The 18,852-nt window shown below is 42.4% G+C and overlaps 1 protein-coding gene across 4 annotated transcripts in view; it reads left to right on the top strand.

The window, feature by feature from the left end:
* The window catches only part of si:ch211-196i2.1 (uncharacterized), a 135,845-nt gene extending 119,496 nt beyond the window's left edge, over nt 1–16,349 (top strand). For 3 of the 4 annotated variants that reach the window (XM_021590765.3, XM_036967538.2, XM_090227037.1), the window contains 30 exons: nt 78–185; nt 478–531; nt 764–817; nt 903–956; nt 1,054–1,161; nt 1,336–1,389; nt 1,788–1,895; nt 2,068–2,121; nt 2,526–2,579; nt 2,734–2,787; nt 2,897–2,950; nt 3,052–3,159; nt 3,365–3,418; nt 3,598–3,651; nt 3,896–3,949; nt 4,129–4,182; nt 4,399–4,452; nt 4,588–4,641; nt 4,814–4,867; nt 4,956–5,009; nt 5,972–6,025; nt 6,244–6,297; nt 6,906–6,923; nt 7,188–7,241; nt 7,563–7,625; nt 7,733–7,898; nt 9,878–9,987; nt 10,849–10,929; nt 11,110–11,292; nt 13,099–16,349. In XM_021590765.3, the coding sequence (XP_021446440.3) occupies nt 78–185; nt 478–531; nt 764–817; nt 903–956; nt 1,054–1,161; nt 1,336–1,389; nt 1,788–1,895; nt 2,068–2,121; nt 2,526–2,579; nt 2,734–2,787; nt 2,897–2,950; nt 3,052–3,159; nt 3,365–3,418; nt 3,598–3,651; nt 3,896–3,949; nt 4,129–4,182; nt 4,399–4,452; nt 4,588–4,641; nt 4,814–4,867; nt 4,956–5,009; nt 5,972–6,025; nt 6,244–6,297; nt 6,906–6,923; nt 7,188–7,241; nt 7,563–7,625; nt 7,733–7,898; nt 9,878–9,987; nt 10,849–10,929; nt 11,110–11,292; nt 13,099–13,251 (2,232 nt within the window). In that variant the 3' untranslated portion in view covers nt 13,252–16,349. Of the gene's footprint in view, nt 1–77; nt 186–477; nt 532–763; nt 818–902; nt 957–1,053; nt 1,162–1,335; nt 1,390–1,787; nt 1,896–2,067; nt 2,122–2,525; nt 2,580–2,733; nt 2,788–2,896; nt 2,951–3,051; nt 3,160–3,364; nt 3,419–3,597; nt 3,652–3,895; nt 3,950–4,128; nt 4,183–4,398; nt 4,453–4,587; nt 4,642–4,813; nt 4,868–4,955; nt 5,010–5,971; nt 6,026–6,243; nt 6,298–6,905; nt 6,924–7,187; nt 7,242–7,562; nt 7,626–7,732; nt 7,899–9,877; nt 9,988–10,848; nt 10,930–11,109; nt 11,293–13,098 lie in introns of those variants that run through there. The other variant, XR_016493336.1, reaches the window with a different exon arrangement.
* Nucleotides 16,350–18,852: the final 2,503 nt, after the last annotated feature.

Raw genomic sequence — 18,852 nt, 5'->3', positions numbered from 1 at the left:
AGTCAAGCTTGGCCAGACCAAAAGTGTAGACACAATATACAATGGGAACAAGACCAATACTCACCTGTGTGTTCCAGGGACCCCCGGGTCTGCAGGGTTCAGATGGAGGGACAGGGAAGCCGGGGCCCAGGGGAAGCAGAGGGCCTCCGGGGACACAAGGTCCTGACGGACCAGCAGGAACCTCAGTGAGTGGGTACTTTCCAGCCGCTTCTCTTCTTCCCTAAACAACCTCTGAGGACTGTAACCTCTAGAACCTCTGTATAATCTCGTATGGGACATTGATGTCTGTTGGATGGATTTCTTGTCAAGGTTCAGTAGGTGAAATCAATCAATGTATTCGTAATTGATTAGATGGCTTAGATGTCACCCATCGGAGGCTTATTTTGCATGGTTTGGGATACCAAGCGCAGCTCTTTAGCCATGTTTCAGTGTGCTGTGTTGTCCACCGTTTTAAACTCTATGTGGTCCAATTCCCAGGGAATTTCAGGTGCTGGTGGACTCATAGGACCAGCAGGGGAAAGAGGAGAAATGGTAAGTACAGAAAATATAATGAGACGATGACAATAATATGTCTAGGAATGCAAAACTCCGGTAACTTTCCCCAAAATGTTCCGGTTTTCAAGATATCCTAGTTGGAGGATTCCGGATTTCCTGCTTATTCCTACTGATTTGGAAAAGTTGCCGGAATTCTGCAACCCTAAATATGATCTAGCAATGTTTGATGTGCTGTGTGTTAAACCACACTGTTTTTGGAACATGACAGGGTATGCTGGGACCTCCTGGTGATCTTGGTCCTTCGGGACTGGATGGGGAACAGGTTTGTTGAACACACTTCGAATAGGAAGTCTAATGTTTCAGGCAGGTGCGTTTTCTGATAGTTCTCTTCCGTTTCCTGTTTCCAGGGTACTCCTGGCCAATCAGGGTTAGAGGGGCCACCAGGAACGAAAGGGGAACAGGTCAGTGATAATGACACAATGATGCCTCTACAAACACATGGTTTAAATATATTTTTCACCTTTCAATACTTCTTCTTCTACTTCACATGTATTCTAGGGGGACCTAGGGCCTTGTGGGAAGTTTGGTCCTCCAGGGCAGCCTGGAGATCGAGGTCTACAGGGGCTCAAAGGGTTGCAAGGCTCTCATGGACAAATGGGAAAAGAGGTGAGCATGCCTTTGTCAGTTGACGTCTACTCTACCTACCTGAACCATCACCTGTAGATTCTCACATGTGCACTTACTGTAGTACATGCCCCTTTACCTAAGCATCATACACACAACAAGACCATACAATATACTCTGCAGTGTAACTCTTGAGATGTCTCCTTTGGTTCTTAGGGTGATGTTGGACCTACTGGCGATGCTGGTGGTCCAGGTTTCAAAGGGGAGAAGGTAAACAAACACTGACTTTTCAGCACACAGCATCAATGTGAATGTGCTGTATGTATACTGCTTATCTATTCTATTCATATCTATTGCATTGGACACAAATTATTGACAGGGCCATAGAGAGGGTGGGTAGTGGTTACAAACAGGTTGAAAACTGGTTAAAATTACATCATTACAAACAAAGTTGAAAATTTGTTGAAATTAATTCTTAATTTTAATTTGAATTGAACCTTTATTTAACTAGGCAAGTCAGTTAAGAACAAATTCTTATTTACAATGACGGCCTACCCATAATTACAAACAGGTTGAAATCTGGTTGAAAGAACGTCGTTACAAACAGGTTGAAATCTGGTTGAAATGACATCATGGTGATGTCTGACTGACATGGCTGTTATTTGCAGGGTGATGTGGGACCTCTGGGGCCAACAGGGCGGAATGGTCCATGGGGGGCGCTGGGGGAGAATGGGGAGAAGGGACCAAAAGGAGAAAAGGCCCACATCGGACTTATGGTGAGTGTTCAGATGACAATACATAATGAGCTGCACATTCTAGCTTATGTTCAACACACATTGAAACCATCAAATGGAATCAATTGAAGTGATTTTCAATGTGATTTTTGAGATGTGGCTTTGGGTGATCAATTTGATGACTGATGCTCCACCTCTGTGCTGTGTCCACCAGGGTCAGCCAGGATTTATGGGAGAAATAGGACCTGCAGGCTTGTCAGGGCTACAGGTGAGTCAGGAAGCGATATTTATGTCAATGAAATGTACGTGTTTTTCTCTGACAAGTATTGACCACTACCAGATACTACTACAGTATATGTCACTCAAAGTTCTACGTTTCTTATTGACATTAACGCAAATTGATCAATGTCCAATGAGCATATAGATTAGACTTCTCTGCACTGTTAGGCTCTTTCTCAATTTATCCTTCCTCGATTCCTCACATCCTCTTTTTTTGCTTCTTTCTCAAAACTGATTGGAGAAGAAGACCTGAAGGGAGGGACCTTGAATCTAGTCCTCCAATAGGGTTGAGAAGGAGGCGAGGAGATAGGATGGGAGGAATTGAGGAAAGACGGTTGGACATAGTGTTGTCAGGGTGACGGTGATTCATTGGTCTCTTCTGCTTCTTCTTAGGGTATCATGGGCCCCAGGGGGCCTCCAGGGCCAGATGGACCTGAAGGAGAGAAGGTAATGACTTGATTCCCTGGCCTGCACATCAAATGGAGGAGCAATTCAGGACAGGGAAATGCTAAACGCTTCCACTACCCCAAAAAATCCAAGCAATTACTTCAGAGCAGAACTGTAATTCCCATTTGCTTTCTCGGTCTCTGTCTTTCTCTAGGGCCAGTCTGGGTCTGGCGGAACCATCGGACAACCTGGCAGAACAGGGCCTCCGGTAACAGTCGCTTCAAAACCTAATTACTACAGTACTGATATTGTATGCAGGGTGAATGGCATTTGTCCTTTTGGTATAAATGCATGTTTTCTTGTTATTGTATTCTCAGGGGGTGGCTGGAGTCTCAGGGGTCAGAGGTGACCCGGGAAAGCCAGGAGCACAGGTCTGTGTCTTTTAGACCACCGTCTAGTCAAGTCAGCCATATTCCCAGTGATTCACCCTACGAATAGCATTATCCATGTGCTGGTGTGGTGTATATTGCAGGGTCCAGTTGGGAAGGTTGGGCCTGAGGGAGACTTGGGCCATAAAGGTGAGCCAGGGCCAGACGGAGAAAAAGGGGAGCCAGGGGGATCAAGCGAGCCAGGAGAACAGGTGAGCACATTCATTGTTGCTGCCAGTTTTGCCTTTTGGCCCCTAAAGCAACACATCAGTACAGGTGAAATAGACAGTGCCCCATTTAACCCCAATTCAATGTCTGGTTTTATTATAAATGTAATTTTCATAATATACTCTACCATGAAATTAATCAGAAATAGATAAGTCTTCAAGGTATTTGATTTTGTATTGGTCTCTGTAGGGGCTCGACGGTCTGCCGGGCATCAGAGGGCCACCAGCACTTCCTGGTTTAGAGGTAAAGAGCAGCGACATCTTAGTCTGGTCCCAGATCTGTTTGTGCACTTGCCAACTCTGTTGCTCATTGTCAAGTCAAACATGTCAGGCACTCAGGCTAGAAAAATCTTTCCTCAAAGACATACTATTTGCTTCGGCTTCATTCTTCCCTGTTTGTTATTGTCTCCTCTCCCACAACAGGGGCCACAGGGTGAGGTGGGATCCCAGGGGCCAGAAGGTCCCCTTGGGGTGCTGGTGAGTACACAGACACAGGGATGCCATGGATGATGTAACTGCATTAGGCTCCTATAGCAGCGGGTTTCCCTCTGGGTTTGTTGTCTAGCCGATAATGATGACCTCAAGCAGTGTCAAATGGTCATCTTCAGTATGTAAAACTAACAGCACTACCAGAAGGTCGCCTATATTTCTTTAACCTGATAAGCTTTCTCTGACGTCGTGGATGTTTCTTAAAGTCATTCTATTGTGTTGAATGTTGCAGGGTGTCAGGGGAAGCCAAGGACCTGAGGGACAACAGGGACTGAAAGGAGAGAAGGTGAGATCAAGATGCTCCATCTCTCTATTATCCTTTTTTCATTCCTTCTCCTCTTTGTACTGTGAAACCCAATCTCAAGTCTGGCACTGGCCTGCATTCAGCTCACCTCTCTGGGGCACTAGTGCACACAGAGGCTAGATTATATCCTCCTGTTTGTTGATGCTGTGTTTGCTCAACAGGGAGATGACGGCAGAGATGGATCACCTGGAAAGACAGGTCACATCGGAAGGAGGGTGAGGGCTCCCTCCTTCAATCCATTCAATTTCACAGTGTGAATAAAAGGGGTTGTATTCAAGGAAAATAGATGATCCAGGTTCATGAATGAAAGATGAGGGATGCACTCAAAAGTAGCTCACTACAAAGGGAATAGGGTGTCATTTAGGACACGACCGAGATGTGTCCGTGTGTTTTACCCTTGCCTCGTTCACCAACATTGTAAACATTCACAGGGCAAAAGAGGCAAGGCTGGAATCAGGGGCACAAGAGGAGAGAGGGGACCAAAGGTCAGAGGTCGGGTGATGTGAAGGGTCACACACGCACATGCACACACACACACACCCACACTCCGATCTCTTAACCATACTGTATATCATACATATCATGGTGTGCACGAACGTTGTGTCCTGTCATTCCTACAGGGGAAAAGGGGAAATGTGGGATTGATTGGTCCTCCAGGATGGGCAGGGTCTATAGTAAGTCCAACAGATTGATACTGTTTCATTTCATCATTCAATCCCAGGCAGAGATAGCCTCCGATGCACTTCACTGTGAGCAGTATTGTTTCATAAGAGTAAAGCGTTGTTACATGATAATGCTTTAGGTCGGCTGATGATTGATACACAGCTGACGTCCTTTCTCTCTCAGGGAATCCCAGGCTCGCGAGGAGACGGAGGGCATCAGGGTGACAAAGGGAGCAAGGTAGGAATATAATTGAATTATTGATACTAGTGAATCAGAGAGAGGTGCATTGGGAAGCCTTATTTACCATATATGTTCCCCCCTACAGGGAGAGAAAGGGGACATAGGGCCGCTCGGTCCGCCTGGGGGTGATGGCCTAAAGGTACTTTTTGATTGAAAAACGTCTGGTATAAAACGTCTCAGACTAGGAGTGCTGATCGAGGATCAGGTCCCCCGCCTGTCCATTGTCAGGGTTCACCTAGCAGTCATGATTTGGGGCTGTACAAATGTTTGATGTATCAGAATAATTGATTATGCTTATGTTTTATTAACAGAAGGGGAGGGGTTATAAGACCCCTCCCTCCTTACATTTATAGGGTTTTAGACTATGGATTAACAGTATATATATTCATTGTAGAAGTTTAGTATTGTTCTACAGTTGTATTTGAGTTTTCTCTCTCTTTCCGCCTCATTATAAAGAGGCCCATCTTATAAATGTGTGACTTAGACAGACCTCTGCCGGGGAGTGAAGGAGTTAAGACTTGGTAAACATTCCACAACAAATCAACTTTGAGGGGAGGGGACATTTACTGCCAAGTGTTTGGCTAACAATAAAGGCCCTGTTTATACAGCTTTGTGGGCATGGTTCTGGTCCCAGGAGTAGAGGATGATGACGTAGGCAGTGACATCACCAGGGCGCGACTTAGGGTTTCATGAAACAACTGGAGACCTTTTGTTGGAGGCAGAACTTACTCAGGAACATGCGTGCTATGTTCCTGTTTGTCAACCTCTGTCTGCAATTGCATTAATAAAGGTTTTTGAATGATTTTATTGAAGATATTGTACTAATGCTAATTTCACCAATGAAACAATGATTGACAAAGAAGGACGTAAGAAACTAACCCTAACACCATCGACTTCAATCTGGAATGCAAAGCTTATCCTAGGTCAACACTCCTACTCTGAGACACGACAAACAAGCCTTGGTGTCAGTTTTAACTTCATAGAGAAACGACATACAGACAGGTTTGTCAACATTCCAGAAGTATGACGTTGCCTATAATGCCATGCTGTAAGTAGAAGATGGGCTGTGGCAAACAGACTGACTAACTGTATGTTTTACAGGGTAGTCAGGGTCCTGTTGGGGTGCCAGGACAGACAGGCCCAAAGGGAGATCAGGTGATACAACATTATCTCAACACACTCTTCCTTTCAAACCATCTATAGCAAGAACTCTCTACGATAGCACCATAGCCATTAGTGACAATTACCAAAAGCCATGAGGCTCATTGAACCAATAGTGATCTAGCAGAGTTGTTTTTGCTTTCTTTTTCTTTCTGAAAAGATTCAATGATAACTTTTTAATCAACGTTTCATGATCTACTATTTCCAACCAGGGGAATATCGGACCTTCTGGGCCAAGAGGAACACCTGGGATGCCAGGACTACCTGTAAGTAACCCTTCCTGGATCATCTCAGAAATACCTTCCCAAGCCCTTTCAATCCTCTCAAATGGCTCCCTATTACTTAAGTAGTGCACTACTTTTGACCAGTGTCCATAGGGCTCTGGTCGAAAGTATTGCACTATATATGGAATATGTGTTCCATTTGGGGCACAGGGAATGTAAAATCATAGTTCTTTTGCAAGGACAAACGAGGGCTAGACCACTAAGTCCATCATTCAGCCACATATCTTAACAACCCCCATGTCCATTAACCATCAAGACCAAGACTCGGTGAATGCCTAAAAATAAGTTATTATGATGATTATGATCATGTCTAGAATATTCCTTTTAAATTGCAGACTCTTATATAAGCCCATTTCTTTACTTTCACCAGACTGTCCTGCCATTCTGCCGTTCTCTCCGAATTTAGCTGTAGATTATTACTCTGTTCAACTCGCCATTGCCTCGGCTCTTAAAAGCAGTGAAGCTGGAGCTAATACGATCATAATGCAGTGAGTCAAGGCATTGCAAGGTTGCAACAGCTGTTAGTGCAGAGCGGTGTACTTCCGACCTGCGAGTCAAACTCATCTCCTTTTTCTTCTCTCGATCTGTAGGGTTTGTTTGGAGAAAAGGTATGATATAACAAATGAGTTTCTTGTTTTCTCAACATTTCAAAGCCAAACCCCACGTAGAGCTGCGTGTTAGCTTTTTCTCACCGTGAAAGCAAACATTCACAAGCACATATGTCATCACAATGGAAAACACAGAGGGGAAAGTAGTGGGATAGTACTATAGTGTGCATTTCCTTATCTAACTACATTTGAATATGGCGTAGTAATAAGTATGGAATGGTAGAAATCCAATCTCGTCTCACTATATGGCCTGTATGTCCATAGGGTTTGAAAGGATTTGAGGGATATCCTGGGCAACCTGGTAAGAGGGGCCTGCCGGTAAGTGGCACTGATTTCATACGTAATGGTCAATAGTACATTTTGTCAAATGCTGAAGATTGACCACAGAGACCACAACAAAAAAGATTGCATCCATCACACAGTAACCTCCCACTTAGGGTTACACAATTCTGACTATGTTCCCAAAATTCCCAGATTTTCTAGAAATACTTGTTGGAGAATTCCCGGATTTCCTGCTTATTCCCACACGATTTGAGGAATATTCCAACTGGGATTTCTGGAAAACCTGGGTATTTTGAGAAAGTTACTGGAATTTGACAACCCTAGTCCCACTCTTTTTTTTTGTTGCATTTGTTTCAGGGGGCACCTGGACTCCCAGGACTTCCAGGTCCTTCAGTGAATCTGACCCTCACTCAACTCAAGGCAAGTCATTAATCTTCGGCAAGTAGGACTGTGTCCCAAAAGCCATTAGATGAAGTGGTGGAAGGAATAACTCCATAATGATCATATCATTCTCATCACCATTGTAGGACCTGATGTATCTGTCAGACAAGCCCAACTACCCCCTGCTCCAGACCCTGCTGGACTCTCTACACCAGGACCTGAGGCTGCTGATGGACCCCCCTGACGGCAGCAAGGAGCACCCTGCCACCACCTGCCTGGAGCTGTGGCTCTGCCACCCCGATTACACCAGTGGTCAGAAACCCTATCTATACCTGTATTATACAGTTGAAGTCAGAAGTTTACACACACTTAGGTTGGAGTCATTAAAAATTGTTTTTCAACCACTCCACAAATGTCTTGTTAACAAACTATAGTTTTGGTATGTTGGTTAGGACATCAACTTTGTGCATGACACAAGTAATTTTTCCAACAATTGTTTACAGACAGAATATTTCAATATTTCCCAATTCCAGTGGGTCAGAAGTTTACATACACTAAGTTGACTGTGCCTTTAAACAGCTTGGAAAAATCCAGAAAATGATGTCATGGCTTTAGAAGCTTCTGATAGGCTAATTGACATAATTTTAATCAATTGGAGGTGTACCTGTGGATGTATTTCAAGACCTACCTTCAAACTCAGTGCCTCTTTGTTTGACATCATGGGAAAATCTAAACAAATCAGCCAAGACCTCAGAAAAAAAATTGTAGACATCCACAAGTCTGGTTCATCCTTGGGAGCAATTTCCAAATGCCTGAAGGTACCATGTTCATCTGTACAAACAATTGTATGCAATTGTATACAATTGTAAGTATAAACACCATGGGACCACGCAGCCATCATACTGCTCAGGAAGGAGACGCGTTCTGTCTCCTAGAGATGAACGTACTTTGGTGTGAAAAGTGCAAAATCAAATCCCAGAATAACAGCAAAGGACCTTGTGAAGATGCTGGAGGAAACAGGTACAAAAGTATCTATATCCACAGTAAAACGAGTCCTATATCGACATAACCTGAAAGGCCGCTCAGCAAGGAAGAAGCCACTGCTCCAAAACCGCCATAATAAAGCCAGACTATGGTTTGCAACTGCACATGGGGACAAAGATCGTACATTTTGGAGAAATGTCGTCTGGTCTGATGAAACAAAAATAGAACTGTTTGGCCATAATGACCATCGTTATATTTGGAGGAAAAAGGGGGAGGCTTGAAAACCAAATAACACCATCCCAACCGTGAAGCACGGGGGTGGCAGCATCATGTTGTGGGGGTGCTTTGCTGCAGGAGCGACTGGTGCACTTCACAAAATAGATAGCATCATGACGAATGAAAATGATGTGGACATATTGAAGCAACAGCTCAAGACATCAGTCAGGAAGTTAAAGCTTGGTCGCAAATGGGTCTTCCAAATGGACAATGACCCCAAGCATACTTCCAAAGTTGTGGCAAAATGGCTGAAGGACAACAAAGTCAAGGTATTGGAGTGGTCATCACAAAGCCCTGACCTCAATCCTATAGAACATTTGTGGGCAGACCTGAAAAAGCATGTGTGTGCAAGGACACCTGCAAACCTGACTCATTTACACCAGCTCTGTCAGGAGGAATGCGCCAAAATTCACTTAACGTATTGTGGGAAGCTTGTAGAAGGCTACCCAAAACGTTTGACCCAAGTTAAACAATTTAAAGGCAATGCTACCAAATACTAATTGAGTGTATGTAAACTTCTGACCCACTGGGAATGTGATGAAAGAAATAATAGCCGAAATAAATCATTCTCTCTACTATTATTCTAACATTTCACATTCTTAAAATAAAGTGGTGATCCTAACTGACCTAAAACAGGGAATTTGTACTAGGATTAAATGTCAGGAATTGTGAAATACTGAGTTTAAATGTATTTGGCCAAGGTGTATGTAAACTTCCGACTTCAACTGTATCTATCTGGGAGCCAAAGCCCTTTGTGCTGTCTATGAGCCAAAGCCCTTTGTGCTGTTTGAAAATACTCATTAATGGCCACAGCATCCTAATCCCATGGCTCCCAAGTTGTCAAAGCAAATTAGAAGCACGGTAGAGAAAGACAATGTTATCCATTGTATGGCTAGTTCTCAGAGGAAGATCTCATAGCTCTTTAGGAGTGTTGTTGCACATCATAGCGTATGACGACTAGTGAATATACATGAATGTTACAGGTCAGGATGAGGATACACTGAGATGATGGTTGCTGTTTGTCTGTACAGGGATGTATTACATTGATCCTAACCAGGGCAGCCCTGCTGATGCTCTCCTGGCCTACTGCAAATTCTCTGGTACAGCCGCACACACCTGCCTTCACCCCAGAGACGCCCAGGTAGACAATAACATCATCAGTACCCCACACATCTCACCTCTCACCCTCACACCTCTCTATCAAACCAACAGTGGGAATAATCCTGCAACAAATGGCTACAGAATAATGAGATGCTGTCTGGACAAGCAGAGAATAAATCCATTTTTAACGGGAATCCAATTTATTTTTTTATTTTTTTTTGCCTTTGAGCTAAATGCTAATATCAAGAACAGAGACTGTCAACAGACACATTTTTAAATATGCCTCCAGGTATCAGTGTAAACACTTTAGAATTCATGCCATCGACCAGTGTGTATCTGACAATTGAGCAGATCCTGCAAGCTAATATCCACAATCATATTTATACTTAATACCATGCTCATAATTCATAATCCTATTTATACTCAATACCATGCTCATAACTCATAATCCTATTTATACTCAATACCATGCTCATAATACATAATCATATTTATACTTAATACCATACTCATAATACATAATCATATTTTAATACCATGCTCATAATTCATAATCCTATTTATACTCAATACCATGCTCATAATACATAATCATATGTATACTTAATACCATGCGCATAATACATAATCCTATTTATACTTAATACCATACTCATAATACATAATCCTATTTATACTTAATACCATACTCATAATACATAATCATATTTTAATAACATACTCATAATACATAATCATATTCATACATAATACGATACTCATAATACATAATCATATTCATACATAATACCATACTCATAATACATAATCATATTCATATTTAATACCATACTCATAATACATAATCATATTCATACATAATACCATACTCATAATACATCATATTGTTTTATACCTAAAGATGCCCACGAAGGCCTGGCTTATGGATTCAGAGACAGACAGCTCGTTCCAATGGCTCAGCAAACAGGAACAAGGATTTCAGGTTGTCAGTTCTCTCTACTTCTCCTCTGAAATATACTCTCTTTCTCTAGTGTCAACTATTCAATTTATAGTAACAGAAAGCTAATTTAATTGTAACTGCATCAATTGTGTACTGATGTCTCACAGTCTCTCATAGCAAAGTTCTAAAGGATAATGTCTCCCTTTCTGCCGCCACTGGCAGTTCTATTATCCAGGGGCCAATGTGGTCCAGATGCGTTTCCTGAGGTTGCAGAGTTGGAGAGCCTTGCAGAAGATCACCTACACCTGCCACCCGGGACACAGACTGGGCCACACAGACAGAGAGGTCAAGTTCCTGACAGACACAAGGAGACAGAGTTACTTAGGAGCTGTTAACGACTGCATTGTAAGTTTTGTTTTTGTGTCATTTGACTAAGTATTTCACTTACAAATACGTTAGAGTTACAGTGCCTTGTGAAAGTATTCGGCCCCCTTGAACTTTGCAACCTTTTGCCACATTTCAGGCTTCAAACATAAAGATATAAAACTGTATTTTTTTGTGAAGAATCAACAACAAGTGGGACACAATCATGAAGTGGAACGACATTTATTGGATATTTCAAACTTTTTTAACAAATCAAAAACTAAAAAATTGGGCGTGCAAAATTATTCAGCCCCTTCAGTTCAGTGAGGAACTCTGAATGATCCAATGTTGACCTAAAAGACTAATGATGATAAATACAATCCACCTGTGTGTAATCAAGTCTCCGTATAAATGCACCTGCACTGTGATAGTCTCAGAGGTCCGTTAAAAGCACAGAGAGCATCATGAAGAACAAGGAACACACCAGGCATGTCCGAGATACTGTTGTGAAGAAGTTTAAAGCCGGATTTGGATACAAAAAGATTTCCCAAGCTTTAAACATCACAAGGAGCACTGTGCAAGCGATAATATTGAAATGGAAGGAGTATCAGACCACTGCAAATCTACCAAGACCTGGCCGTCCCTCTAAACTTTCAGCTCATACAAGGAGAAGACTGATCAGAGATGCAGCCAAGAGGCCCATGATCACTCTGGATGAACTGCAGAGATCTACAGCTGAGGTGGGAGACTCTGTCCATAGGACAACAATCAGTCGTATATTGCACAAATCTGGCCTTTATGGAAGAGTGGCAAGAAGAAAGCCATTTCTTAAAGATATCCATAAAAAGTGTTGTTTAAAGTTTGCCACAAGCCACCTGGGAGACACACCAAACATGTGGAAGAAGGTGCTCTGGTCAGATGAAACCAAAATTGAACTTTTTGGCAACAATGCAAAACGTTATGTTTGGCGTAAAAGCAACACAGCTCATCACCCTGAACACACCATCCCCACTGTCAAACATGGTGGTGGCAGCATCATGGTTTGGGCCTGCTTTTCTTCAGCAGGGACAGGGAAGATGGTTAAAATTGATGGGAAGCTGGATGGAGCCAAATACAGGACCATTCTGGAAGAAAACCTGATGGAGTCTGCAAAAGACCTGAGACTGGGACGGAGATTTGTCTTCCAACAAGACAATGAATCAAAACATAAAGCAAAATCTACAATGGAATGGTTCAAAAATAAACATATCCAGGTGTTAGAATGGCCAAGTCAAAGTCCAGACCTGAATCCAATCGAGAATCTGTGGAAAGAACTGAAAACTGCTGTTCACAAATGCTCTCCATCCAACCTCACTGAGCTCGAGCTGTTTTGCAAGGAGGAATGGGAAAAAAATTCAGTCTCTCCATGTGCAAAACTGATAGAGACATACCCCAAGCGACTTACAGCTGTAATCGCAGCAAAAGGTGGCGCTACAAAGTATTAACTTAAGGGGGCTGAATAATTTTGCACGGCCAATTTTTCCGTTTTTGATTTGTTAAAAAAGTTTTAAATATCCAATAAATGTCGTTCCACTTCATGATTGTGTCCCACTTGTTGTTGATTCTTCACAAAAAAATACAGTTTTATATCTTTATGTTTGAAGCCTGAAATGTGGCAAAGGGTCGCAAAGTTCAAGGGGGCCGAATACTTTCGCAAGGCACTGTATGCACTCCTTGATAAGAGTGACAATGGGATGTCACAAAATATAAAGTATGAGAAATAGGATTTAAAAAAAGATTTTTTCATGATCGCTGATGTTTATTATTGGCCAACTGCGTAATTGTTTTTCTGTGTTTGTGCTGTGGCAGCCGGGAGATGAGGTGGACTCGCTGGAGCCGCGGGAGTTTGTGTTTGAATTTGAGGACCTCAACCTGCTTCCTGTGAGAGATGTGGCTGTGTTCGGGGGCGGAAATGTCACGCACGAGTTTGGCTTCAACATCGGGCCCGTGTGTTTCAGCTAGAGAGGGAGACATGGGGCCCATAGGCTCATTTCCCACCCCCTTGGACTCACCGAGGGAGGATAAGAGACTGTGTTCAGGACCCCAAGACAGCTGGAGAACAAGAAGACAAAGGGAATCAATCGCTCTGGCATTTTGTGAGGGCATCACTCCTCTTTCCATTTGATATTTTTGGTGGAGATCAATCAATTCTCTAATTGACTGGCTCCACATAAATTACTCTTTGAGCGTGCATCAATTTCCAAAGTTCTTTCGGACAATTGTGTTTTCGTTTACAGAGACGTTTATCATGTAATGAATAATTTATATAATGTTGTTTTGATTTCTATATAAAATTGTTATTTTTTGTATCTTTTTCCATTTGTTTTCACAGCAACAGTTTATTATGCTGTAAAGCTTTCCATAATAGCCAACGACCTATTTTGTATATGAACAGTCCTATGCCCTAATGGTCTGTTTTGTGTCCGATGCAGTGGATTCAACCTCTCACCAATGTGTTCCATTTGGACACAGCTAACGTTGTCCTATAGATCATCACTGACCTTCCCAAAGGTGCTCACTGACAAACCACTGCTTGTACTTCAGGCGCCAAGGAACTCGCTTTTGAGTTGTTTAACTTGTTTCTTTAGATTAGATAATGACCAACCTGCTCTAAAACCCTGATCTCTTGCAATTAACTGATTCCCTCCCTGTTGGCAGTGACGGAGGCAAAAAAGAATAATGATTTCAGCCATCCTTGACATTTGTACAGTTACTGGCCTATTTTTTATTTGTAAAAAACCATGTACCGCATATTATCAGTGCTCGTTTCAGCTCATTCTTGTGGTACATTCTCAGGTGCAGTCTTGATATTCAACATGGCACTGAAGCTGCTGTGCACACTACGTGATATATACTACGTGCATTCAAAACATAACTCAATTGAAGGGCTATAGATCTATTTCAGGTGTTCTAATAAAGAGGCATTATGTTGGACTGCTGGCTCTCCCGCCCAAGCACTTTAGCACTGGGCAATTGCTTTCCAAATCATCATTTCATTCAATCAATTAGCCTAAGTGAAGAAGCAGCATACCCTGTCCCTGCAGCTGCTCAGCAATGCCAGGATTGCTCAAGAGGTGGGTGTTCATTATTGGCCTGTGTTCACAAAGTGTTTCAGAGTAGGAGTGCTGATCTCAGATCAGTTTAGCCTTTTAATCATAATTATATGGACCGGGGGACCTGATCCTGGATCAGCACTCCTACTCTGAGACTGTGAATATGGGCCATTGAGAGCAGTGCATTTAATTTCTTTCCATCATATTTTTGATCATAAAGCAATTCAGCATTGTAGTTGTCTGTCTCTACATATGTAGGATCTTAATTTGAACACTCTTTTGTTGCTGAGAATTTGCAAACCTATAGTCTATTAATGTCCATTAATTATAATCCACATAACAATTCACATTACATGTTGCTGCAGGATTATTTTCCTCCTGTAGCGACTGGTTCAAATGAAGATCCTACATATGTACACTATATATACAAAGTATGTGGACACCCCTGCTGTTATTGTGAAGTGGAAACGTCTAGGAGCAACAACGGCTCAGCCGCAAAGTGGTAGGCCACACAAGCTCACAAAACGGGACCGCCGAGTGCTGATGCGCGTAGTGTGTAAAAATTGTCTGTTGTCAGTTTCAACACTCGCTACCAAGTTCCAAACTGCCTCTGGAAGCAACAAGCACAATAACTTTTCTTTGGGTGTTTCATGAAATGGGTTTCCATGGCCGAGCTGCCTCACACAAGCCTAAGATCACCATGCGCAATGCCAAGCGTCGGCTGGAGTGGTGTAAAGCTCGCCGCCATTGGAGTCTTGAGCAGTGGAAATGCATTCTCTGGAGTGATGAATCACGCTTCACCATCTGGAAGTCCGACGGATGAATATGGGTTTGGCAGATGCCAGGAAAACGCTACCTGCCCCAAAGCATATTGCTAACTGTAAAGTTTGGTGAAGGACAAATAATGGCCTGGGGCTGATTTTCATGGTTTGGGCTAGGCCCCTTAGTTCCAGTGCGGGGGAAAGCTTAACGCAACAGCATACGATGACATTCTAGACGATTCTGTGCTTCCAACTTTGTGGCAACAGTTTTGGGGAGGCACTTTTCTGTTTCAGCATGACAATGCCCCCGTGCGCAATGCGAGGTCCATACAGAAATGGTTTGTCGAGATTGGTGTGGAAAAACTTGACGGCCCTGCACATAGCCCTGACCTCAACCCCATCGAACACATTTGGGATGAATTAGAACGCCAACTGTGAGCCAGACCTAATCGCTCACATCAGTACCCAACCTCACTAATGTTCTTGTGACTGAATGGAAGCAAGTCCCCGCAGCAATGTTCCACGATCTAGTGTAAAGGCTGTTTTAGCAGCAAAGGGGGACCATTAATGCCCATGATTTTGGAATGAGATGTTCGACGAGCAGGTGTCGATATACTGTTGGTCATGTAGTGTATGTGTAATGGCCAACCAACGAACATGGAATTCAGGAAGGTCTCAGGGAACATACAGTATCTTTGCATGCAGTAGCTTGCATTAAGGAATATGTATAATGTTCTGTCTTATAAGTACTCAACTTCCAATCAGTAGCCACATCCCATACCAAACTCCAGGAAGAACATTCCAAGTGTTGCAGATAGAAATGTTTCATAGAAGGGTGGACATCACTATGTGGAGTACAAGAACAGTGTCCTTTCTAGTATACTGTAGGGCTTATTTTTATCAGCAAAATATTGTATTTTTCACTGTACACACTTGGATCACTGATAGGTAATGACATTCCTTAGGCTCCTACGGCTGTTGGTGTTTTTGCAAACAATGTATAGGGAGGGGTTCATCCAACCCTAAACACATGCAATTACTAGCCTAACATCAACATTGAACATGATTGCCTTAGCTGGCTGAGACTGATCATTGGTGCTTTTTAGCTCTTGTTTTGTACAAATCCTCATAATTTGAGATTTTTTTATTACGGTCTTGAAATGATATGCTGGACATTTTTATACCTGTGTATAATGCAGCAGCTCATTCAAATAAATGTATCAGCTGAATAAACAAAAATCACATATCATTATTCTGTACTTTGCTTTGTTTCAAATTGGATCAACTATAGCCCGAAAAACTATAGGTTTCTTGAAAAGAAAAGGTTTCTTGTAGTAAAGCAGTTTATTCTGGAACCAAGTGCTTAGTCTCCCTAGGCAGACATGTTGCCTCCCACAATGGAAACAATGTTTCAGTTTCCATAGAGATGTAGAATCTTAATTTGAGCCAGGTTGCTAAAGAAGGAAGATAATCCTGCAGCAACAGGGAATGTGAATTATTATGTGGAGTATAATTAAATGGGCATTTTTGTAGGGTTGATTTTAAAAAATTTACGGTAAAATCGAGTCTAAAAATGACAAACATCAGAAGCTTTTTTAAACCTCAAATACACTACAAGTTTTACATTTCCTGTTGTGCATGAAAGTTCTCGTAAAAAGTGTAACAGGGGGATCAAATGAAGATCCTATCTGTAAGCCTAGGATTTTCGAGTGTGAAACTGGATTTTCGAAACTGTTTTCTTGGAAATTCTAGGGATAATAAGGAGGCTTGCATCTTCTGACCATTGGCAATTTTAGCATTTAAATCTTGGTGTGGCAACAACAACAAAAATGGGGGATGCATGCCAGCAATGCCACTACACAACACAACACTAAACAATACATGAATTGCACAATAAAGGTGACAAACGGTGCCCACAAACTGTTAGATCCTACATAAAGCTGTCCCCAACAGCAGTCCCAACACCTTACCACTGCTACACCTGGCTATCAGCGGAACCTTGTCTGGCAGAAAAACAGTTAATTAAGCCTCATTTATTGCCTTTCAAAAAAACATTGCTGTTATGGCTTACTTGATTTGCCAAATGTGGTTTCTACTGACAATTGAGACGTACAAACTATGGCTTAAGGGAGCAACAAGCGGATAAGAGGCAATCCCTAATTTCGATTAAGACATTAATGAGCGAGCTAGGACGGACATAGTCAATATAACTATTTGTTCAGCACTTTTGAAATGTACAGCAACATAATTCAGAACATGGGCTGTTCTTACAGTGTTCTCCCTGTACACCAAGTCAGAACCGTATGACAAATAAAAGGGGCATATTTGATGATTACATTTCTCAAAAACAGGTTATTGGCTACATGTGCACCACCAAGTCAGAAGTGTAGGCGAAATTAAGAGGTGAAAATAGACCAAATTATTAGAGTGAGGCACATGGGCTACTAACAGCTTACTACACAACATACACTTAGTATTACTTTCTTAGCTACAGTATACATATCTCCCAGGCATATTACAGAATTTAAACAGCAGCATACAAGACATTTTTGGACTCAACTTGTTGTGCTGTGCTCACTTGAACAGGAAGGTGGCTTCAGGTCATAGCCTTAGAAAGAAGCCAGAGTTCCGGATTTACAATTCCAAGTTGGATGAACGTTCAAAGCTTATTTTCCCAGTTGTCTCGAACTCACAAAACAGTTGTTTTGAGCGCGGCACAAATCATGCTTCATTGACAGCATGGCCAATGTTGAATGTTTATCATTTTAAACTAGGAAAAGAGACCCTTAATCTAAGACTTGGGACCACTCAGCCACTCCACTGAATAGAGGTCTAATGATTGCTTTACAATGCTTGCAGCCACGGATTCCTTCCAAACCACTTATTGTTGAGTTTGCAACTTATGTAATATTCAATGGCCGATGAGCACCGATACGTTTTATCTATAATTTCTCTTCATATGACAAGCATTAAAACGGATTTGCCAGTAGATTGTTCGACTTGATTTATGATGATGACCACTAGCTAAGATTTTGAAAGTATGATGTTGTCAAAGCTACTGTAGATATCACGTGATTTTACATAATTTTATCTGTGGCCAATGACCTTGAGCCTTCTTGGATGGGCACTTCTAATGTCACTCTATGGCAGCACCAAAGGGGCTTGAATTTCCAAGCTCTACCCTTAGACTTGGTGGTGACGAAGTGTCCCCATGAGTGACAAAACACTGAGCCAATCACGGCACAAAGCTCTGTATTTTTGCTAGCCAGCAGCATATCACCCTGCATCCCAATGCTGGCTTGCTTCTGAAGCTAAGCAGGGTTGGTCCTGGTTGGTCCCTGGATGGGAGACCAGATGCTGCTGGAAGTGGTGTTGGAGGGCCAGAAGGAGGCACTCTTTCCTCTGGTCTAAAAAATATCTCAATGCCCCAGGGAAGTGATTGGGGACACTGCCCTGTGTAGGGTGCCGTCTTTCAAATGGGACGTTAAACGGGTGTCCTGACTCTCTCTGGTCATTAAAGATCCCATGGCACTTATCGTAAGAGTAGGGGTGTTAACCCTGGTGTCCTGGCTAAATTCCCAAGCTGTCCTTCATGCCATCATGGTCACCTAATCGAGCCTAATTCTCAGCTTAGAATTGGCTCATTCGTCCCCCTCCTCTCCCCTGTAACTATTCCCAAGGTCGTTGCTGTAAATGAGAACGTGTTCTCAGTCAACTTTCCTGGTAAAATGTTTTAAAAATTCTGCTGG

Source organism: Oncorhynchus mykiss, chromosome 29 (genome assembly GCF_057628025.1).
Source record: "Oncorhynchus mykiss isolate SJ-2025 chromosome 29, ASM5762802v1, whole genome shotgun sequence".
Classification (NCBI taxonomy): domain Eukaryota; kingdom Metazoa; phylum Chordata; class Actinopteri; order Salmoniformes; family Salmonidae; genus Oncorhynchus; species Oncorhynchus mykiss.
This window is presented reverse-complemented; position numbering and strand designations above follow the sequence as displayed.